The sequence below is a fragment of the Rhinatrema bivittatum genome, chromosome 5, assembly GCF_901001135.1.
Source record: "Rhinatrema bivittatum chromosome 5, aRhiBiv1.1, whole genome shotgun sequence".
Taxonomy (NCBI): domain Eukaryota; kingdom Metazoa; phylum Chordata; class Amphibia; order Gymnophiona; family Rhinatrematidae; genus Rhinatrema; species Rhinatrema bivittatum.
In genome coordinates, this window is record NC_042619.1 from 362236897 (window position 1) to 362261078 (window position 24182).

The 24182-nt window shown below is 44.5% G+C and overlaps 1 protein-coding gene across 7 annotated transcripts in view; it reads left to right on the forward strand.

The window, feature by feature from the left end:
• DZIP1 (DAZ interacting zinc finger protein 1) overlaps positions 1–24182 on the forward strand; it is a 600492-nt gene that overhangs the window by 408735 nt on the left and 167575 nt on the right. For all 7 annotated transcript variants that reach the window (XM_029604725.1, XM_029604724.1, XM_029604720.1 and 4 more), the window contains 3 exons: positions 11335–11482; positions 11594–11650; positions 22918–23150. In XM_029604725.1, coding sequence (XP_029460585.1) covers positions 11335–11482; positions 11594–11650; positions 22918–23150 — 438 coding nt within the window. The remainder of the gene's footprint in view (positions 1–11334; positions 11483–11593; positions 11651–22917; positions 23151–24182) is intronic.

Genomic DNA, 24182 nt, shown 5'->3' on the forward strand with positions numbered 1-24182 from the left:
ACTTTCTTTTTATATAATTTGTTTGCTTTTAAGAGACGTGCTCAATATATAAAAGACCTTCTGACATATTAGTTGCACTTCTCGTCTGTAGATCTGTAGATTCAATAACAGCAAGAGTGACCCGATGCTAAAACATTTCAAAGTGTACATCAGGGACATGACACTGTAAAATGACTTCATGAAGTCTCAGTCAACTGCAACTTTCTTTTTCACATCTACAATAAAAATAAATATTACTTTGTAAAAGAGCGCTACGTTCATTTGTATTGCACTGGAATGTTAAGGTGCATCAAAAGGTACAACAGAGAAATGTTTCCAAATATGCATAATGAATTGCAAAAGTTCCTAATAAAAGATGCCAAAGTACTCTGTATTGCACTGGGTGATCAAAAGTGCATAAACCAGTCTGCTCAGTGGAATCTTCAAATGAGTGCGATTGTTATAAACTGCAAAAGTTTCTCATGTATACTTACTGAAAATGGCATAGTATTGAAGAGTAAATTAAATCCTTCTACTGTGGTGAGCAGTCACTGCCTTTCTACTATTGCGAAGCAATTCTCAGAACTAAAGGCAGGAAACACTCTGTCAGTCAGAACTCAACTGATTGTCATTCCTCTATTCAATGTTACTGTACCTGATGTTATTTGTTTAAATATGTTTTATTGTTTTAAACATTAATACAATAGAAATAATTCAACAGGATGCAGGGCAAATGGTGAAATTTTCCATTATCCCAGGACAAGCAGGATGCTAGTCCTCACGTATGGGTGACGTCACTGACTGAGCCCTATCATGGAAAACGTTCTGTCAAAGTTTCTAGAAACTTTTGACTGGCACTCCGAGGCCACTGAGCATGTCCAGCATGCTATAATTGTTACGCTGTCCTCCTCCAGAGGGGAGGAGTTAGCTATCTGTAATGCTTACCCCTCCAGGAGGGCGGAGTTAGTAATCTGTTAGCGAACTGCTGTTATAGATGCTCCTGTAAGAGAAGGAGGTAGCAATCTGTTATGGATCAACTCTCCAGGGAAGAGGAGTTGGCAATCTGGTCAATGATAAGCTTCTGAGGAGAGGAGCTAACAATAGGTATATTGTACTTCGCTACTGAGATAGCAATCTATCATGCCTCCGCCACAAAGTAGTAATCTGTTATATATAGGCTGCTGGCAAGTCCCATGGAAAGAGAAGTAGCTATCTATATAATACTTCCGTAAGCGGTGTTAGTGGTCAGTAGTGGTTGGCTCCCAAGAGTGATAGTAGTGAAAGGAATGACCACTTGGAAGAAATGGTGAATCCCTGGGCCGATGGCTGATGACAGCGCCCCCAGGAGGAGATCTTGAGAGGAACCACTGGCTAGGCTAGAATATGAAATAAGCACAAGTAGTTCTTTATTAGACTGGAAGCTGGACCACTAGTGGTGGCAGTAGTGAGTCAAGGTGTCTGGCAAAGCTGAAGTCCTTCTGATACTGGAATATAATCTCTGGGTTGCTGAGCTGTAGAGAGACTAGAAGTATTGAGTAGACAGGGTATACTGGATACAAGATGGTACACTCACAATAGTAGATGTTTGCAATGGTCTCTATGCCACAGAGAGTCTTCAGTATATTCAGGAACAGGAGCCGTAGGCGAGCACTGGTTCCTCTAAACAGTCTGTAATAAGAACTCACAATAGCTGTATATGAAATGGCTTCTAGAGTAGAAGAGAGTCTGTAAAAGATTCTAGGAACATGGGCCCTCGTGGAGCGAGTACCAGTTCCTATCTGCAATCTTGCAATGTAACTCACGATCTCCGTACTTGCGATAACGTCTTGGAAGGAAGGGAGTCTTCAGAGCTATAGGAATGTAGGCCCTCGTGGAGCGAGTACCGATTCCTATGTACAATAGAACTCACTGTGTTCACGTCCGCGATTGCTTCCAGGCAATGAAGAGTCTTCTGAGTATTCAGGGATGTAGGCCCTCGAGGAGCGAGTACCAGATCCCGTCTTGGCAATCTGAAATCAAGAAGAGAGAGCGGAGCCCCTGTGGAGCGGGTACTCCTGGTAAGTTTGAAAAGGCCAAACAGTGGAGAAGGATTCCCCTCGCTGACTCGGATCGTTGTTGCAAGTATCGTGGACTGCCGAAGCAAGTCCTGTTGGAGTTCCTTGCTAACTCGTTAGAGGTCAACAAACAAAGATCTTTTAAAGTGAAAATGGATGCCATCACTACGGGGGGATGCCCCCGAGGTTCGCGCCCTTGCTGGTACAAATTCTGGAGCTCGCGCACGCCCTAACATCATCAGGAACATGGCGGATCCATAGCGTCAAGCCAGCCCGAGAACACCGGGACCAAGAGGCAGAGAGAAGCCACGGCTGCATCTGTCTGTCAGAGCCGAAGGGAGTCGCTCCCAAGGTAAAGCGGGTGGAGCGAGGGGCGAGAAGAGGCACGAATGCAACAATAATTCCCTGATCCACAGGGGTCTCCCTTTAGTCTTCTTTTTTCCGCGCTGCTATTAGCCTCGCAGATCAGGAGCCCTGTGTAGTATATTCAATATTCAAAAAAGTTTTTAAAAAATCATTGGAAAAAGTTATCCCACCGTAGGTGTCTCCCTTTTTTCACCAGTAAAACTTTTTTCTGTCGTTACTATTTTCAAAAACATTTTAGTCGGGCTTTCAATATGGCTACTGGGTTTAAAAAATGCCCAAATTGTACTCGAACCATGTCCATAACGGACCCGCACACTAAATGTGTGCTATGTTTAGGCGAAAAACACAACGTATCGACATGCCTGAAATGCGCTGAAATGACACCGAAAGGCAGACGAGCTCGTATGGAAAAGATGGAGCATCTTTTCCATCTTCAGTTGTTGCCGTCGACTTCAACGCAATTGACCCCTTCTTGGTCATCTATCAAATTGACCTCTGTCATCGAGAAAAAGTGCCGAGCATCGAATGAAACATCTGTATCGTCATTGAAGGCCTCTAGATCCAGATTCTGACACGATGCCTGGAGTTCCTTCGATGCCTATCGAACCAACTCCTAAGAAACCTCGGATGGATGAGTCATCGATGCCCTTGGGGCCTATGACTCCCAGGCGATCCCCACTGACATCGGTGCCGGGTACCTTGCCACCACAGGGACCTGTGGTCTAGCCGGTTTCGCCCTCACTGCCACCCCCTATAGCTGCTCTGAATTCACCAGCTATAAGGGTGGAACTGGACGTATATATATGCCAGGCAGTTCGAGATGCCATCAGGGAGTTACCTTCGATGCCAGCACCGGCTCCGATTCCACCTTCGATGCTGATTCCATCGCCAACACCGATTCTATCGCCGACACAGATTCCATCACCGGTGCCAATACCATCACCGATGCCAACACCTTCGCAGGCACCGATGCCTATACCGATGTCGGATCTGTTACTGTTGGCACCAATACTAGCAAAATGGACACTCTTGTTGGTGCCATACCGGTGCAGCTGCTAGACATTTCGACGCCACGGCCCACAGATGAGGATGTATCAAAGACTTTACCGATGCCTGAACCAACACCAGGTCCATTGGGAGTTTCTCGTCCCAAACCTTCCTTCTCTCCATTACTTCCATCGAGGCCGCCAATGAAACCATCAATGCCCTCGATATCACCTTTCCATCTTCCTTCGACGCCTCTACGTCGACCCGACTCAGACACCTGGGAAGATGCAGGCACCGATACTTCCTCGGACGAAGTCCTATCTGATCCCTCACCTTTGGAGGAAAGAAGACGATCTTCCCCAGAGGATCTCTCTTTTTCTACTTTTGTTAAAGAAATGGCTGATACCATCCCTTTCCAGTTAGAGATGGAGGAAGATACCAGACAAAAAACGTTAGAAGTTGTTGTGTTCCACGGCCGTGGCGCCCCACGACCGCGGCCCCCTACCTCGTCTGCGGCGTTCCCTCGCCATGGGAGCCCCGGGGGAGGGCTCTGATCCGGGCCATCGCACCCGCGCGGCCTCCGGTGCTGCCCGCTGCAGGGGGAGCCGTCCTGCTCCCCCCTCGTGGCATCCAGTGGCGTCTCTCCTCCACGGGGGAAAATCCAAGATGGCCGCCGCCATCCTTAGGCGTGAGGCTGCGCCTCCTCTACAGATTTAAAGGGACCTAATCCCTTTAATTGGCTTCACCTGTTCCTGATCAGCGTAGGCAGGGGAAGTATAAAGGGAAGCTTCCTCTGCTCCTCCAGTGACTTGGCAACGTCCTCCAGCACTGTCTAGTCTGCTTGTGTCAGTGAGTTCCTTGAGCTTTGGATCCTGTTCCTGTTCCGTCTTGGTATTCCCGGTTCCTGACTTCAGATTGGCTTACGGTGATTCTCTGGTGTACGACTTCGGATTGGCAAGCGGTGATTCTCTGGTGTGTGACTTCGGACTGGCAAGTGGTGATCCTTCGGTGTGGACCTTGGACTGGTGCGTGACGACCCTCTGGCACTTGACCTAGGACTCCTTCTAGACAACCGTCTCCAAGGGCCCGCCTAAGTCCCAGCGGCCCGGGTCCCTACGGGCTCCTCCCGGGGGGACTGTGGGCTTCCAGGGCGAAGCTCCAGTCAGCCCTTGCACCGACACCCTGACCTTTCAAAGGTCCACCTAAGTCCCAGCGGTCTGGGTCCCTACAGGCTCCTCCTAGGGGGACCACAGACTTCCAGTGGTGAAGACGCAGCTTCTCTTCTCATCTCTTCATCCGCCTCCGCAGTCGCCTCAGTCTCCAGTGCCAAGGGTCAGCTGGTCCCATCTTCTGCTCTGCCTCGCCACCCGACGAGAGAACCTACGGATCATCCGAAAGGTATACCATCCTCCCGTCGGCCATGGGTTCACAAGTCTGAGCATAACAGAAGTTTTACAATTTGTGGATCCACCAAAAGAAGTTCTTGCAATACCGGTGCATGAGGTACTTGTAGATTTCCAACACAGGTTATGGGAACACCCTTGTACCATACTACCTGTCAATAAACGGACTGATGCCACCTATTTGGTATAGCACATTCCAGGGTTCCAGAAACCTCAGCTCCCCCACCACTCTGTGGTGGTAGAATCTGCCCAGAAGAAATCTAAAAGAATTAAGCCACATTCATCTATTCCTCCTGGGAAGGAGCATAGATTCTTAGACACCATCAGAAGAAAAATGTTCCAAGGCTCAATGCTGGTTTCCAGTATTGCATCATACCAACTTTGTATGACACAATACCAGCGTAATCTATGGAAACAACTGCAAGAACTATCTGATTTACTTCCACAACAGTTACAGGATTCTTTCAATACTATTATTTACAAAGGCTTGGAAGCTGGAAAGCACGAGGTACATGCAGCATATGACAGCTTCGAAACATCATCCAGGATGGCTGCAACAGGCATCAGTGCTTGCAGATGGGCCTGGTTGAAAGCCTCAGACCTTTGGTCAGAGATACAACCCAAGAAAGAGATCTAGGTGTCATAGTGGATAACACATTGAAATCGTCGGTTCAGTGTGCTGCGGCAGTCAAAAAAGCAAACAGAATGTTGGGAATTATTAGAAAAGGAATGATGAATAAAACGGAAAATGTCATAATGCCTCTGTATCGCTCCATGGTGAGACCGCACCTTGAATACTGTGTACAATTCTGGTCGCCGCATCTCAAAAAAGATAAAATTGCGATGGAGAAGGTACAGAGAAGGGCTACCAAAATGATAAGGGGAATGGAACAACTCCCCTATGAGGAAAGACTAAAGAGGTTAGGACTTTTCAGCTTGGAGAAGAGACGACTGAGGGGGGATATGATAGAGGTGTTTAAAATCATGAGAGGTCTAGAACGGGTAGATGTGAATCGGTTATTTACTCTTTCGGATAGTAGAAGGACTAGGGGACACTCCATGAAGTTAGCATGGGGCACATTTAAAACTAATCGGAGAAAGTTCTTTTTTACTCAACGCACAATTAAACTCTGGAATTTGTTGCCAGAGAATGTGGTTCGTGCAGTTAGTGTAGCTGTGTTTAAAGAAGGATTGGATAAGTTCTTGGAGGAGAAGTCCATTACCTGCTATTAGGTTCACTTAGAGAATAGCCACTGCCATTGGCAATGGTTGCATGGAATGGACTTAGTTTTTGGGTGCTTGCCAGGTTCTTGTGGCCTGGATTGGCCACTGTTGGAGGCGGGATGCTGGGCTTGATGGACCCTTGGTCTGACCCAGTATGGCATTTTCTTATGTTCTTAAGAAAAACTCACAGACCTTCCTTGTACAGGAGATAACCTCTTTGGAGACAAGGTACGTGAAGCTGTATCACAGCTCAAGGAGCACTCAGAAACTCTGATTCAGCTTTCCTCTATTCCAGAAGAACCCCAATCTTCTGCACACAGACCTCCCAGGAAAGACTCAAAAAGACCATATTACAGACCACGAAGATACTACCCTCCAGCACCTCGTGGTAGGTCATCAAGACCTGTACAAAGAGCCCAAGCCTGACAGCCACGAGCTCCTAGAACCCAGCCTCCACCCCAGACAGGTCCGGCCTTGGGGTTTTGAAATCTCACCAGAGAACAGAAGCCTGTCCACCAATCCGACCCCAGCTCTCCCTGTAGGAGGTCGAATAGCCTTTTTTCATCAAAATTGGTCGCACATCACCACCGACCAATAGGTACTCTCAATCATATCTCAAGGTTACCATCTGGACTTTCTAACTCTACCAAACGATGCACCACCCAGATCGTTCTGGACAACTCAAAATCATTCCACGCTTCTACAAAAAGAATTATCCACCCTTCTGAGAGCCAGGGCCATGGAACCAGTTCCCCGACCTCAGCAGGGCAGAAGACTCTATTCCCGATTTTTCCTCATTCCAAAGAAAACAGGAGGCCTACGTCCCATATTAGATCTCCGGAAACTCAACAAATTCCTGCTCAAAGAAAAGTTCAGAATGGTATCCCTAGGTACCATGCTACCTCTACTTTAAATGGGAGATTGGCTCTGTTCTCTGGATCTTCAAGACGCTTATGCTCACATTCCAATATTCCCTCCTCATCACAAGTATCTATGCTTTCTGGTAGGACATCAGCATTTCCAGTACCGAGTTCTACCGTTCGGACTTTCTTCAGCACCACGAGGGTTCACAAAGTGCCTGGCGTTGGCAGCGGCCCAGTTACACAAGGAAAAGTGTACACGTTTTTCCCTACCTGGACGACTGGCTCATCAGAAGCCAGTCAAGACAGGGAGCTATGGACTCTCTCAAGCTCACAATCAATTTACTCCATTCATTGGGATTCCTAATCAACTACCAGAAATCCCATTTCATACCATCTCGCCTATTGCAATTCATCGGAGCAGAATTAAACACCATAACGTCAAGAGCTTTCCTTTCAAAAGACCGTGCAGAGACACTCTCCTCATTAGCAAAATCTCTATGCACAAGGACACAGGCGACAGCCCATCAGTTCCTAACTCTGCTCAGCCACATGGCCTCCACAGTTCATGTCACTCATATGGCCAGATTAGCCATGAGGGTCACTTAATGGACGTTGGGAGCGCAATGGCTACAAGCCATTCAACCACTGTCATCTCCAATTCAAATAACTCAACAACTACGTTCCTCTCTCCTCTGGTGGGAGAACACGGACAACTTGCTCACAGGCCTACCCTTCCAACAGCCAATTTCGCAAGAAACTTTGACTACTGATGCGTCCACCTTAGGGTGGGGAGCGCACATAGGAAATCTCCAAACTCAAGGTACTTGGACGAAACTCAAAGTAACATTTGAAATCAATTTCCTAGAGCTTCGAGCTATACGTTATGCGCTGCATGCGCTCAAGGACTGCCTTTCTCACAAGACTGTTTTGATACAGACAGACAACACAGTAGCCATGTGGTACGTGAACAAACAAGGAGGTACAGGCTTGTATCTCCTTTGTCAAGAAGCAGCACAGATTTGAGACTGGGCCCTGACACATTACATGTTTCTCCGGGCCACTTATCTGGCAGGAATTCACAACATAGTAGCAGACCGTCTCAGTCGTCAATTCCAACCTCACGAGTGGTCCCTGGACCCCTTGGTAGCGACCAGGATTTTTCAAAGTTGGGGTCAACCAACAGTGGACCTCTTTGCATCCGAACTGAATCACAAAGTGGACAGATTCTGCTCCCTGCACCAGCAGAGAAACCAGTTAGCCAAGGACGCCTTTGCTCGTCCCTGGAATTCAGGCCTTCTATAGGCGTATCCCCCGATACCGCTAATAACCAAGACTGTAGTGAAGCTACAACAGGACAAAGGGTCCATGATACTTATAGCCCGTATTGGCCTCGACAAGTATGGTTTCCAATACTCCTTGATCTCTCGATCAGAGAACCAATTCGCCTGGGCACAGCACCCACTCTCATAACTCAAGATCAGGGCCAGTTGTGCCATCCCAACCTTCAATCCCTCTCCCTTAACAGCCTGGATATTGAAAGCTTGATCTTGCAACCACTCAATCTTTCAACTACTGTTTCTCATGTTCTTGTAGCTTCACGTAAGCCTTCCACACGAAAAAACTATCGCTATAAGTGGAAAAGATTCACCATGTGGTGTGCACAGAAATGTATTAACCCTTTTTCATGCCCCACTTCATTTTTATTAGACTATCTATGGCACCTTTCAGACTCAGGTCTCCAGGCCTTGTCAATAAGAGTATATCTCAGTGCAATCTCAGCGTACCATAATACAATAGGGGATGCACCAATATCAGTACAACCCCTTGTCAGTAGATTTATGAGAGGCTTAATTCATCTTAAGCCCCTTATACAACCACTGGTCACAGAATGGAACCTTAGGGGTAGATTTTCATACAGGGCGCCCTCGCGTACTTTTGTAGGCACATCAGGCGCAAACAAAAGTACGCTGGATTTTAGTAGATACGCATGGAGCCGCGCGTATCTGCTAAAATCCTGGATCGGCGCTCGCAAGGCTACCGATTTTCGTGTAGCCGGCGCGCGCCAAGCTGCGCAGCCTACCTCCGTTCCCACCGAGGCCCCTCCGAAATCGGAGCGGCCTCGGAGGGAATTCGCTAACGCCCTCCCCTCCCCTTCCCCTCCCTTCCTCTACCTAACCCACCCCCCGGCCCTGTCTAAACCCCCCCTACCTTTGTTGGGGGATTTACGCCTCCCAGAGGGAGAAGTAAATCCCCGCGCGCCAGCAGGCCGCTGGCGCGCCTAGACGCAATCCGGGGGCGGTTCCAGAGGGCGCGGCCACGCCCCCGGACCGCCCCGGGCCGAAACCACTCCCCCGGGCCCGCCGCCGACACGCCCCGAAAACGCCGCGCTGATCGGCCACACCCCCGACACGCCCCCCTCGGAAAACCCCGGGACTTACGCGAGTCCCGGGGCTCTGCGCGCGCCGGCAGGCCTATGTAAAATAGGCGCACCGGCGCGCAAGCCCTGCTTGCGTAAATCCAGGCGGATTTACACGAGCAGGGCTCTTAAAATCCGCCCCATAATGTAGTACTATCAAGACTCATGCGTTCTCCTTTTGAATCCATGGATTCCTGCGATGTTAAATTTCTCACATGGAAGACTATCTTCTTAATAGCCATTATATCTGCTAGAAGAGTTCGAGAGTTACAAGCAGTTGTCACATACTCACCCTATACGGAGTTCCTACATGACCGAGTAGTACTCCGTATATACCCAAAATTCCTTCCCAAGGTAGTTACGGAATTCCATTTGAATCAATCCATAGTCTTGCCCACATTCTTCCCAAGACTGCACTCTCACCAAGGGGAGAAGTCTTTGCAAACCTTGGACTGTAAACGTGCACTTGCATATTACTTAGACCGCACTGCAGTCCATAGAAAATCCACTCAACTCTTTGTTTCTTTTGATCCAAACAAACCAGGTAAAGCAGTGGGCAAACAAATTCTCTCCAACTGGCTTGCAGATTGTATAGAGTTCTGCTATGTAAAAGCAGGCCTTCCTCTCCAAGGGCGAGTAAAGGCGCATTCAGTAAGAGCAATGTCACCCTCAGTAGCACACTAATGTTCAGTGCCAGTAGCTGACATATGTAAAACTGCAACATGGAGTTCTCTTCACACCTTTGCAGCTCATTACTGTTTAGACAAGGAGGGAAGACAAGATTCAGCCTACGGACAATCTGTCTTAAAGAACTTCTTTCCAACTTAATCCCAACTCCTTCTATATCCAACCTGCTGTGATTCCAGGCTGCCTCGAAATTCCCCAACAGTACACCAGTTGGGCCTATTGCACAAGTTGTACGCTGTTGGTTCACTACACATTGACTCAGCCTGTAGCTTGCTAATCACCCGTTATGTGAGAACTAGCATCCTGCTTGTCCTGGGTTAAAGCAAAATTGCTTACCTTGTAATAGGTGTTATCCCAGGACAGCAGGATGTAGTCCTCACGAAACCCACCTGCCACCCCGCGGAGTTGGGTCCGATACGTTTTATTATTTTATTTTTGGCTAAAGCTTATTGCTACAAATGAGACTGAAGGGAGACCCCTGTGGATCAGGGAATTATAGCATGCTGGGCATGCTCAGTGGCCTCGGAGTGCCAGTCAAAAGTTTCTAGAAACTTTGACAGAAAGTTTTCCGTGATAGGGCTCAGTCAGTGACGTCACCCATATGTGAGGACTACATCCTGCTGTCCTGGGATAAAACCTATTACAAGGTAAGCAATTTTGCTTTGCCCTGCGCAGCCTATTGAACCAATAATCCCCCGATTTATTTATAAGGAAACTTACAGCATCGATTAAATCATCTATCAAGTATTAGATGTTATATAAAATGTAAAATCCTGAAAGTTATTAATATTTATAAATATAAGAATTGCATGCACAGATAACTTAAAATACTGAATATCCAAGTAGTAATATGATCAAATAAAAATTAGAGATGATCATCCATATGCACTAGACATCAAGCCCTCTGGAGCAGCAGTGTTTAGAAAAAAGATCCAAAACTGTTCTTGTCTCTGTAAAACTTGGTTCACATTGCCACCTCGTGGTGAAAACTGTATCTTTTTCAGAATGGTCCATTGTAAATCCAGAAATTGATGCCTCTGTTGAATATAATGTTCCACAATGGACACTTGAGGTTTTTTTCATATGAGTCAGAAGTTAAGAAATGAGAACGTTGTATGATTTCAGTTTTGGCCAAATTTAGAGCCAGGTTGTTTTCAGAGAGCCACAGATTGACAGCTCGTGATCGTAGCCAGTGTGACTTGTATTATGGAAGTGACAGGAAGATAAACTGTTCTTGGCTTTCTGAGGTATCCACCTCATTACAATTGCATATCTATAATAATTTAATAGTTCCTAGACATAGTATGAAATGTTTGCTTTTTAAGTTTATCTGAATAAATAATTTATTTTTCTAGATAGCCAGAAAATGGCTCCATTGGAAAGTTTATCTTCAGTTTCACTTTCAAGGCCAGTGAAGTCCAGATCCAAAATGAAACAATTTTCACAAGATGCTCTCTCGACTGAACAGAGGAAAGCTATCAATGAAAAGACAACTATGTCCAAGTAAGGCATATTTTAGAATTCTTGTAAACACATTAATACACATCTTATAGAATTTATTGAATGAATAGCTAACTAAAGAGTTTGCAAAAATGTTTCCCATCTTTTCTGCAGTAAAACCAAGAAAAATCTACATAGCGATTTGTTCTCCAAAACACCTTCAGGCATTGGGTAAGATTTACTTTTATAATTAGAATTTCTTTGTAGTTCTTTCTAATACAGAGGTGCACTATTTTGGATCTCAGGGAGTGCAAACAGGTGGGATTTTCGGGGTAACCAAAACAAGCAATTAATCTGCTTGTTGAACCAAATATTTCTGAAGAATTCTCATTATGGATAGTCTAAAAACCAGAACTGGACTTGTACACTTCCATTCTAATTGATTTACCTCAGATTTATCCTAATCTTATTGGTCTTAATTCACCCGTGAAGCTTTGAGCCTCTGATAGTCAACAGCAGCCAAATATCAAGTTTTCATCGATGTTGCCTGTCATAAAAAGAATATTTAGTCTAACTTGATGTATTTTGAACTGCTTCTAAAGTCAGAAAAATCCAAATAAAAATATTCCATGTACCCTAGATCAGGGGTTTTAAACTTTTTTCTTGGGGGCTCAGTAGAAGAAAAACATTTTCCTCTCCCCCCATCCCACACATTTCACAGCCCTCATTGCTCTCTTTCATCCCCTTCCAGTAGAACCTGTTACTCATGTTGACCCACCTTAAAGCACCCACTGCTATATTTGGCTAAAGCAGGGGTCGGGAACCCATGGCTCGCGAGCCAGATATGGCTCTTTTGAGGGCTGCATCTGGCTCGCAGACAAGTGTCGCCACACTTCGCGGTTCCCCGCTGACCCAGCTGCTCCCCGGTCCTCCGCCGCCCGGGCTTAAAATGCTGTCAGCCCGGGCGGAACGCGGCAGGACAGCTGGAGTCAGCGGCACCGGCGTGCTCTCTTCTCCCCCCCCCCCCCCCCGCGGCCCGGAAGAGGAAGTGGAGAGCATCGGGTGCCTGCGCGGGAAGAAGAGACCACACTAGCGTGGTCTCTTCTTCCGCGCCGGGGGGGAGGAGAAGAGAGCCGCGCCGGGGGGAGAGGAGAAGAGAGCACGCCGGTGCCGCTGACTGGAGTCAGCGGCACGACTGGAGTCATCCGGGTGCCTGCGCGGGAGTCATCGGGTGCCTGCGCGGGAGTCATCGGGTGTCAGCCGGGTGCCAGCGCTGGAGTCATCGGGTGCCTGTGTGGGAGTCATCGGGTGTCAGCCGGGTGCCTGCGCTGGAGTCATCGGGTACCTACGCGGGAGTCATCGGGTGTCAGCCGGGTGCCTGCGCGGGAGTCTTCCCGCGCAGGCACCCGATGCTTTCCACTTCCTCTTCTTCCCGCGGCCCAGAAGAGGAAGTGGAGAGCATCGGGTGCCTGCGCGGGAAGAAGAGGCCACGATAGTGTCCGACGGGAAGAAGACTGCAGCGCGGCTCGGAGGAAAATGAAGAGTTTCAACCGCGGCCGATGGGACTCCGGCTTCGCCTCCGCGAGGGCTGAAAATTAAGGAGGTTAGTGTTGGGAGGAGGCTGCTGCTGCCGCGAGTTCCCGGGGTGGGGGAGAGAGAGAGTGAATGAGCGAGCAAGCATGTGTGTTTGAGATCCTGTGTGTGTGTGTGTGTGTGTGAGTGAGAGATTGCATGTATGTGAATGATTGAGAGCCTGTATATGTGAAAGAGAGTATGTCTGTGATTGAGAGCCTGCCTATGAGAGAGAGAGCATGAATGTAAGTTTACCATTGGGAACCTGTATGTGTAAGTTTGTAATTGAAAACCTGTTTGTGTGAAAGAGTATGTGTGTATGATTGAGATCCTTTGTGTGTGAGAGAAATCATGTGTATGTATGATTAAGAGCCTGTGTGTATAAGTAAGATAGATATCATGTGTGTCTGTGTCTGATTGACAGCTGGTTTAGGTGATGGAGCATGTGAGTATGTGATTGAGAGCCTGTGTTTAAATGAGAGAGAGAGACCTTGTGTGTCTGTGTGTGATTGAGAGCTGATTTAGGTGAGGGAGCATGTGAGTATGTGATTGAGAGCCTGTGTGTAAATGAGAGAAAGAGAGGACATGTTTGTAAGCATGTGAATGAGAGTCTGTGTGTGAGAGAAAAAGACAGCATGTATTTATGTGATTGAAAGCCTGTGTGTGTGTGTGTAAGCGTGAAAAGATAGACAGCATGTGTGTAAATGTGTAATTAAGAGCCTATATGAGAGAGAAAAAACATGTGTATATGTGAGTACTGAGAGCATGTGTGTATAGGTGTGTCATTGAGAGCCAGTGTGAGAGAGAGCGCTGGTATGTGACTGAGAGAGGAGAAAGTTCCAAGCAAACCACCCCGCCTCCTGCTAATTCAGAACAATCTCAGGACACCTGGATATCAAACGTTCCCAGGTATGCAGAGCAAAAAAATTTTTGTATCATTATTTTTCATTACTGGATCTTTGTGTCTGCTATTTTGAAATATTTTGTTGGTATCTGGAAATGTTTTATATGAGTTTTTAATTATTGGATATTCCACTCAGCTGTTTCGAAATATGTTCTTTTTGTTAGTACAGTTTTACTGCTGATGATTTTATATTTCTTGATTTGTTTTATAAGGATGGGTGATGTTTCTTTTTTCCTTTATTATACTGCATACAGAGACTCTGGCTTGTTGCAGTTTCCAATTCAGTTTTTTCTGCATGCTTCTTGTTATGCGTTTTGGTCTCTTTATTCTATGTTAGGTGAGGGACAGCACATGATTCAGGTGAGGTTTTCTGCTGGCGTGTAGTTTCTGTGTAGGACTCTATAGCAGCCTGACTTGGTCCGTTTTCCTAATAGGAGATGTATTGGTGTCTTAAGGCCTGGTGTAATATTTTCAGAGACTTATTGTACTTTAAAAGTGTGATCTTACATAAAATGCACACATTTACTTGTATTTAGTTTTAAACATATTGTATGGCTCTCATGGAATTACATTTTAAAATATGTGGCGTTTATGGCTCTCTCAGCCAAAAAGGTTCCTGACCCCTGGGCTAAAGTATCAAGAATGGAGAGATACACGAGCACTGGGTTGAAGGTTTCTTTGTATTTTTTGATGATTAAGCCTTTGTTTTTGATTGCTAGATGCATGTAAGTGTTGGATATGCTGGGGGGGGGGAGGGTTTATCAAAAAATTATGTAGAGACTGTTTTTCAGTTTATGGTTTATTATGCTTATAAGTACATGTATTCATGTTTGATGTACATTCATGTTCTTGTCTCTAATAAAAATTTTAATTACAAAAAAAAAAAAATTCCACCACTCCTTCCTCTCAGTCCCTACTGCTCATTCTCACTAATCCTTACCATCAGCCCCCACTGCTCATTGCCATCGCCTCCCTCCCACTCCCATCACTGTCTCTGTTCCTGGTCCACACTGCCCAGTCAGTTTGAACTGTGCCATGCCTATACTTAGGCTACTCAGCCCTCATAGCAAGAAGAGTTCTGAGAGTATGGATACTGCATGGCTTGAATGGAGTTTGAACCACACCGTGCCCATCCTCTCGGTGCTGATTTCATGATGAAAGCCAGAAGCCTGAGAGCCCAGTTACCATACAGCTCAAAGTGATTGAAGCACGTAGAGCAGAAAATTCGAGAGTAGAACTGGTTCAGTCACTGATGTACTGCAACCTACTGAGTCATGATCACGTTTGAAAATCACTCACTAGGTGGAACCAGCCTGTATTCTCAGACTCTGCTTCACCTATAGCCTTGTCCCCAAATGTCTATTCACCCACCTAGATGTGCAAATTCTGTTTGTATCTCTGAGACCTCTATCCGAATGTATTTACTCTTGCAGAAAATATGAGTAAATTCAGGCAGCTTCTTTTTTGTCCATGAATTTCATTCTTCACCTCTGACCCTTCTCAGTTTTCCAACTACAACGAGGTGGGTTCACTCCAGAAGATGGTCAAACCTGTATCTTCCCAGAAGTATGGCCAGGGATTATATTCCCAGTGCTTCCTAAACCCCAAGAAGACCAGGGGATTGAGGCCCATTCTGGACTTGAGAAGATTGATCAAACTGCTGGTTTGGGAGAGGTTCAAGATGAACTCGCTTCAGACACTTTTCCCTTTGATTCAACCGAGGAATTTGTGTGTGCTGGATTTGAAAGTTTTATAAACACATTCCTATCTATCCTGCCCATCAAAAATGCCTCAGGTTCATGGTGAAGAATATATACTATCAATACAAAGTGCTCTCCTTTGATCTCTTAGCAGCCCTGAGGGTGTTCACAAAATGTCTTACACAGCTTTGTTGGCAGGGAGTCTGCATATTCTGTTTAGCCTCAGCCTTACTGTGCCTTATTACAAAGGGTTTCAGTTCCCTAATTAGTTATCTTTATTTTTAGATTTGACTGCTTGCTGTGGCTAAACCTTTGGGAGGGGGAGCTTCTCTCCCAGTTCCCTTTTCTGTAATATAAGAACATAAGAAAATTGCCATGCTGGGTTAGACCAAGGGTCCATCAAGCCCAGCATCCTGTTTCCAACAGAGGCCAAACCAGGCCACAAGAACCTGGCAATTACCCAAACACTAAGAAGATCCCATGCCACTGATGCAATTAATAGCAGTGGCTATTCCCTAAGTAAATTTGATTAATAGCCATTAATGGACTTCTCCTCCAAGAACTTATCCAAATCTTTTTTGAACCCAGCTACACTAACTGCACTAACCACATCCTCTGGCAACAAATTCCAGAGCTTTATTGTGCGTTGAGTGAAAAAAAAATTTCTCTGATTAGTCTTAAATGAGCTACTTGCTAACTTCATTGAATGCTCCCTATGTCTCAGAAAACACACAGGAAGACTTTTTTGGAATTTTACAGATATTTCAAATTTTATTAGTGTTGAAACATAACAGCAAGTATATGTTTCATTATCTGTAAATAGATCATAAGTATTTTAATAATGTCTTCCTGGGGAGAAGGCTGGCAATGTATAGAGTCCTAGCTTTCACTAAGTTCTCGGGTTTTCTGCACCCCTTTATATACATGTTTTTCTTACAGTGTCTTGAGTGTGAGCAATCCTTACCTCATGGTGCCATAATACATATTTCCCTTTGTCCTGTCAATTACATATTACTCCCATCCTTGCTTCCCTCTTGATGATTTTTATCATTTATTTCCAATATATGCATAATTTTCTCTTTTCCCTTGTACAAAGGCACAAAAGTTCACAGTGATTCATAAATATGTGTTTGCATGTATATATTTTATTACCCCTCTGCTTTACATCCCCCTCCCCAGCATCTGCTTCCCTCTGTGGTATTCTCACTTCTGTATTGTCAAAAATAATCCATCACTCATATGGGCCTGCACATGTCCTCTGCCTAGCCAAGTTTCCTACTCGAAGGGAACAATGAGTATTTACTTCTATATTTCTTATCCATATTTCTTGCTTCTAACAGCCACAAATAGTACTTGCACAAACAAGCATCACTGTAGAAGTGGGGCAAGGGTCATTTTTCCATGTATGTCTTAATTTATCTCCTCAATTCCCATACCTGGATGATTGCTTGGTGATGGTTCATCTCCAGTTGGAGTTCTGGAGTTACTCAATTTTATTTATTTATCAAGTTTTATATACCGTCGTTTGGTTTCGCCATCACAACGGTTTACAGTGTTTCGATGTTTAACAGAGTGTTCAAAAATTCATGTGCTTGTTAACAAAGTTATCTTAGTCGTTATAAACATAGTTTGGTTGTTAAATTGTATGGTTTAAATTACGTGCTTTGGATTGGTTCAGCATGTTTATATGGGTCGGTAGGGAGGGAAGTTGTATCATAGGGTCATTGGGTATTTTGGTAGGCTTTGGTGAACATCCAGGTTTTTAGTTCTTTTTTGAAGGTTTTTAAATTTTGTTTTGTTCTCAATTCAGTTGGGAGGGTGTTCCAGAGTTTGGGGCTTCCTAAGGATATGGCTCTCTTCCGAGTTGAGGTAAGTTGTTTGTGGCGAGCAGGTGGAATTTTTAATAGACCTTTGTTAGCTGAATGGAGATTTTGGTTTGGTGAGTGGAGTTTTATGTATGCACTTAGCCAGTTTGTTTGATTTTCATATATTATTTTGTGTATTATGGATAGTATTTTGTATTCTATCCTGTATTTTATTGGGAGCCGGTGTAGTGAGGTGAGAGTTGGAGTAATGTGGTCGTATTTTTTTGTTCCTGTGAGTATTCTGGCTGCTGTATTTTGAAGGATTTGGAGAGGTTGGATGGTGGTGAGAGGTAAGTTGAATAGCAGGGATTTGCAGTAATCCAGGTTGGAGAAGATGAGTAGTTGGAGGACAGATCTGAAGTCGTTGGGGGAAAGGAAAGGTTTTAGGTGTCGTAGGGTTAGGAGTTTGTGATATCCGTCTTTGATTTTTGCGGAGATGTGGTTCTTAAAGGATAGTTCCTTGTCAATTATGACTCCTAGGTTGCGAGCGTGGGAGACAGGGGAGATTGCTGTCTTTTGAGTCATTGTGTTGAGTGCGTAGGGTTGTTCTTTCTATCCAGCATGATTATTTCTGTCTTATCAATGGTTAGGATAAGTCTCATGTTGGTTAGTAGATGCTTTATTTTGGTGAGGTAGTTGGCTGTTTTTTAGTAGGTGTCTTCCAGAGAGTTGTGTATTGGGATCAATACACCATCAAACCTCTTCAGATGCTTCAAAACGCGGCGGCCAGAATCCTGACAAACTCCTGCAGAAGAGACCACATCTCTCCCATTCTCAAAATTCTAAACAGGCTACCAATACGTTTCAGAATTCTACACAAGTCCCTCACCATCATCCACAAAACCATCCGCAACCAAGCCCCTCTCAACCTTCAATTCCCACTCAGACTACACACCTCATCCAGACCCATCAGAGAAGCCTATAGAGGATCCCTGCACGCCCTCTCAACCAAATCCACACACCATCTAGCATCCAGAGAACGGGCTTTCTCTACAGCGGGACCAACCATATGGAATGCTATTCCCCCCAAACTCAGACAAGAACCCTGCCTGGTGACTTTTAGAAAAAGGCTTAAGACTTGGTTATTTAAACAAGCCTTTCCAGAAACGCACTGATTCAACATAGCAATCATTACTGTACATTCAGCACAATGTAAATAATTGCTCTTCTTGCCATTGAGTTACTTATGCTTTGTTCTTCCTCTTCCCCCAGTTCCAGCACCCCTGTTTTATTGTAACTTCTGCTTCTCTTCACTTTGTTAATATCTAAGGGTATTGTACCCCCGTTCCATGTAAACCAACATGATATGATTGTATCATGAATGCCGGTGTAGAAAAGCACCAAATAATAAATAAAATGAAGTGAGTCAGTTTAAGGTTTGAGAGGAGGTGGCATATTGGGAGAAGATAAATGTTGAAGAGTGTCGCTCATAGTGAGGAGCCTTGGGGGACTCCAGTGTCAAGGTTTATTTTCTTTGAGAGGGTGTCATTGATTGACACCTGGTAGGTCCTTTGTGATAGGATGCAAACCATTGTAGGGTTTTTTCAGTTATACCGATTTCGGAGAGACGGTCAATCAGTATTTTACCGTGTCGAAGGCTGCTGATAGGTCTAGTAGGACTAGAAGGTAGCTGTGGCTGTTGTCATATCCTTTGAGCATGGTGTCGTTTAACGATAGGAGTAGTGATTCAGTGTTTAGTTGTTTCCTGATGCCAAATTGCATGGGAAGTAGGATGTTGTTCCTTTCCAGGTGGTCACTGAGTTGGGAATGGACGATTTTTTCAATAATTTTGGCAATGAATGGTAGGTTTGATATGGGTCGTTAGTTTTGTGGGTTTTCTGCATCAAGGTTGGTCTTTTTCAGTATGGGTTTGATAATTGCTGATTTTAGGCAGTTGGGGTAGTTTCCTTCTGTGAGGGATAGATTCACTATGTCGGTTATCGTTTTGGTTATTGCTGGTTCAATGGCTTTGATCATCGGTATGGGTATGCTGTCGATAGAGTGCTTTGCTGGGTTCATTTTTTTGATGATATTTTGGATTTCCAGAGATGATGCTGAATCAAAGTTGGGGCAGCTTGGTGTTTGATTGATTTGTATTTTCGGGTCTTGCGTGTCGTTGTAGAGGGTGTTGTTTATGAGGTTTTTTATTTTTGTGTTAAAGAAATCTGCAAAGTCATTGCTTGAGATCTTGGAGGTTGGTGATGTCTGGTCGTTAGAAGCTTTGGTTAGGCAATGTACGATAGTGAAAAGCATTCTTGGGTTATGTTGGAATTTGTTAATTTTGTTTGAGTAGAAGTCTTTTTTTGCGTTGTGGATCAGTTTTTTGTAGTGTGCTAGTTGTGATTGGTAGGCGTTAAGTAGTGGTGGTGTTTTGTTGTTCTGCCAGGTTTTCTCTTTTTTTCGGAGTTCACATTTGGCTGATCTGATGTTGTCATTGTACCATTCGTTCTGGTGTTTTGGGTTTTTTATTGTTTTCTTTATCATGGGATTTATCTTGTCTGCTATTGCTTTAGTGATGGTGAGCCAGGAAGAAGTGGCGTTTTCTGCGTTAAATAAGTCTATGTTTGTTAGTTCTGTTTGTAGATTGTCTTGCAGTGTCTCGAAGTTGAAAGATGGCTTGTAGGAGAAGGATCTAGGTGGGCTTTTTTCTGTTGCAAATTTACAGTTGGAAATCAGATTAGAGTGGATTAGAGAGTGGTCTGACCAGAGGATATTAGTGATACTTGTGTGGTAAGTGGTCCATATGACAATATTGATGAAGACTAGGTCTAGTATGTTGATAGAGTGTCTGTTAATGATGTGCATGTGGAGGAGTGGGGGATGGTGTCTATATGGATGTTAAAATCTCCTAGGATGATGATGGGTTTATTTAAAGTTAGTTTGGTCATGAAGAATTCTGTAAGTGGGGAGCAGTTCCGATCTAGTGAATTGGGAGGGTAGTATACAAGACAGATTTGTAGTTTTGGTGAGTCGAATAGAGTAATTTCCAGAGGTGAGTGGAGGTTAGTTGGGAGTAATTTCATTTGTAGGGTTTGTTTTTTTTTTATGATTAGCATTAGACCTCCTTTCTTTTTCGGTCTGAGAATTGAAAATGTTATATAGATAGGGTTATTGATTTGGTTGATTAGGACTGTGTCATTTTTTTTTTAATCTATGTTTCTGTGATGGTTAAGAAATCTGGTTTGTGATCTTCAAGTAGGTCGGTGATGACGGGTAATTTCTTTACTATGGATTGTGCGTTGAATAGAAGGAATGATAGTGCTATGTAATTGCTATAGAGCTTAGTGTTGTTGTGAGTGATGTTTGTGTGTTGGTACTCACAATTTTTCTTTGCTTTTCTTCTTATTTCCTTCAGTGGGTTGTCCGTCTTTAGATCTCTTCTGTAGGTCTTGCTGTGGGTGATTTTCTGGGGTTTTTATGTTTGCCATTCCTTGTGGAGCGCAGCAAGTTTCTGTATTTTGGGGCTAGCACTAGGGTTTGCACTAAGGGGTGCACAAAGGGGAATGCCCCTTTGTTGCGCTCCTTTGGCGCACAATGCCTGGGACCTTGCTTCCCTTTAAAGGGGCTTGTGGCACCTTCCGATGATGTCACTGGGGGCGGGCCTCTTTGCCATGGAGGAAGGGCTGCACCGGTGCTCTTCTGGAATGTTTCCACGCTTCTCTCCGGGTCCTGCCGTCGTTGTGGGTGCCGGGCGTCTTGCGGTGGTGTCAGTGGGGTCGCGTGCTTCCGAGGGACACCCTGGTATCTCTCGTCCCTTTAAAGGGGCTTGTGGCGCCTTCCGATGATGTCACCGGAGGCGGGCCTCCTTGCCGTGGCATACAGCAAGGAGCATCCATACAGCTCTTCCAGTCCCTGGGCTTCCTGGTCAATTTTGCCAAGTCAAACATGATTCTTTCTCAAAGAATTCAGTTCATAGGAACCTGGATAGACTCACTTCAGGACAAAACATTTTTCCCCTCAAAAGAGTTGCTTTGCTGATGAGCCTAGTAAAGGTCTTCCTTCAATAGGACCAAGCATCAGCAATGTCAGTCCTTGCCCTTCTTGACCACATGGCTACTATAGTGCATTGCAGTACCCCTAACCCATCTATACATGCGGGGCCTTTATTGGGCTCTCTGAAGCCAATAGGATCATCTCTATTATCCATATTGTACCCAATTTCCATGACCTCCAGGATGAGAGAATCCCATCAGTGGTGGATGAATCTGGAAGTTCTAAAGATCTGTCACTAAGAGTCCCACCGCATCAAGTGACTTTGTCTACCATTGATTCCACCCAGGAATGAGAGTGTACACCAGTGCAACATGTACCCAATGATTGTGGTCCCCAGCAAAGTGATATGCAAATCAACCATCTAGAGCTGTGAGAAATTTGCTATGCTCTGAGAGCTTTCTCTCATCCCTTCTCAGGAAAAGAATCTTAATATTTTAGTAATTTATTATACCAACTTTCCAAATAAAATCAGTGGTATACAATACAAGTACATTATAAAACAGATTACTAGTCTATCTATGATAACTATACAATCATCAATATCTGTGACATGTAAAACCAAAACAAATGAACATGTTGATAAAATTATACACATTAAAAATAACATAAAAATAGATAGAATGCTGACATTTAGATCATCAGGCAGTATTTTAAGTGAAGGCTTATTTAGTCATGCCTTGGTTACTTTTTGAAATCTAGCATAATTTAGTATCTTATGAATCTCTGAAGTCAAAAGAGGGCATTGATAAGTAAATACAACTTGTCTTGTGCATTCATGTCAGAATATAAGAAAACTTAAAAACTTTCAAAAAAGAGCTAAAAACATGGATGTTTAATAAACTCACCCACTGACTCTAAAACACTGCTCCCCTCCTATAACACTAGGCAAACTGATGGACCCAAGAAAGATGTGATTATTACTCAGTTCTGTAATATGTTTTGATTAATCTACAAACCAAGTTCATAAATATCTTCCATGTTAGCAACCATATGAACCATTATGGAAACACTGTTAAACACTGTAATTTTGTAAACCGTTGTGATGACGAAACTGAACGATGGTATATAAAACTCGATAAATAAATAAATAAAATAAATGTCTAATTTTAGTAGGATTAGGGAGTTCTAAATGGTCCTTTTCAGATTGTAATGCTCTAGCTGGATGATAACGTGATAGGAGAGCCGCTAAGTACATTGGAAATCCTCTATGTAAAGCTTTAAAAAATAAACAGAGAATCTTAAAATGGACCCTGAATGCAACCAAAAGCCAATGTAGTTCCTTCAGAGAAAGTGTTACATGAACAGATTTTTTAAAGCAATATAGAACTTTAGCAGCTGTATTTTGAATTATGTCATAGAAGATACCGAAAGGCCAGTAGTCTATAGCAGTTTGCCACAAAGAAGTCATCATTTTTAGTGCTTACTGGAATATTAACTATGTTGATCATTTGGTTTTCATTTCAGAACCCCACCATTTAGTTCAGATGATGAATTAGAAGAAGAAAATTCTTTGCATTCTTACCAGGTACCAAAGCAATTGCAGCTTAAACCATCTACTAGCAACAAAAGTAGCACAAGGATAATGTCAGCTCAAAGTGATTCAGAGTTGAGTGATGACAGTCAGATTGAGGAGTGTGATTTGAATATATTCCAACAACAAAATCTTCAGAAAGAAGTTTCTGCCAAGCCTGCAAAAGGTCTGTATTACTGTTGTCAATAAGGTGGTAAATTGTGGTAATGTGGTGTGGTAAACTGTGGTGTAGTGGAATTTTTCCCGTCGAAAGCAGGGCTGAATTAGCCATGCTGTCATGGGATCTGAATCAGGTCCGGGAGGCGGAGCTTTTACAAAGCATAGATTAGATTTTAGCTCCCTGCGGCTGCGCATGTGTTCCCGCGCAGGAAAGTAACAGATTCTCCTCAGTCTGTTTTTTTCCGCGAGCGGGATCACACGCGGGGCTGACTTCTCCTCAGCATTTTTCTATTTTATTGAAATGTCAAAAAAGCGAAGGTTTAAACCCTGTGCCTGTGGCAAGGTAATGTCAGTCACAGATGGCCATGACCGATGTTACCGATGCCTGGGACCAGAGCATCATTTACAAAACTGTGATTTTTATGTTTGAATGTCTCCAAGAGCCTAAAAACAACCGGCCTACAAAATGTTTGAACTTTTCACGTTTTCCAAGCCATCGGAGACTCATTCTTCACCGGGTCCCTCATTGACGGTGGCTCGGTCACAGAAAAGAGCGTCGTCGTGGGATCCTCAACCCTCCAGGCTTGGAGGTAGGGAGTTACCGAGCCGACATAGGCCTTCTGATCCAAGAGGACCGAAAGAGCCTCAGCGATCGGCGCAGGACTCAACGGCGCCTAAATCTTCGGCGCCGTCAACTTATGCGCCTGAAGTACCTTCTGCGCCCAAATCACCATTGGTGGTTAATACTTCTGCACCCGAATCGACATCGGCGCACAAAACACCGGCACGCACAACGCAGGAAGCATATGTGCATATGGCGCCGAAGACGTGCATACGGCACCGAAGACTTCTGAGCGTACGACGCCGGAACCGCCTGAAGAGAGCTCGGCACCGAACACAACGGTGCCGAAACCATCTGAGCGCACGTCTTCGATGACTTCTGCGCACAAGTCAGTATATGCGCACAACTTACAAAAAACATCGGCGCACTCGACAACACACAGATTGACGCATAGTGGACTACAAAAGTCCAAACAAA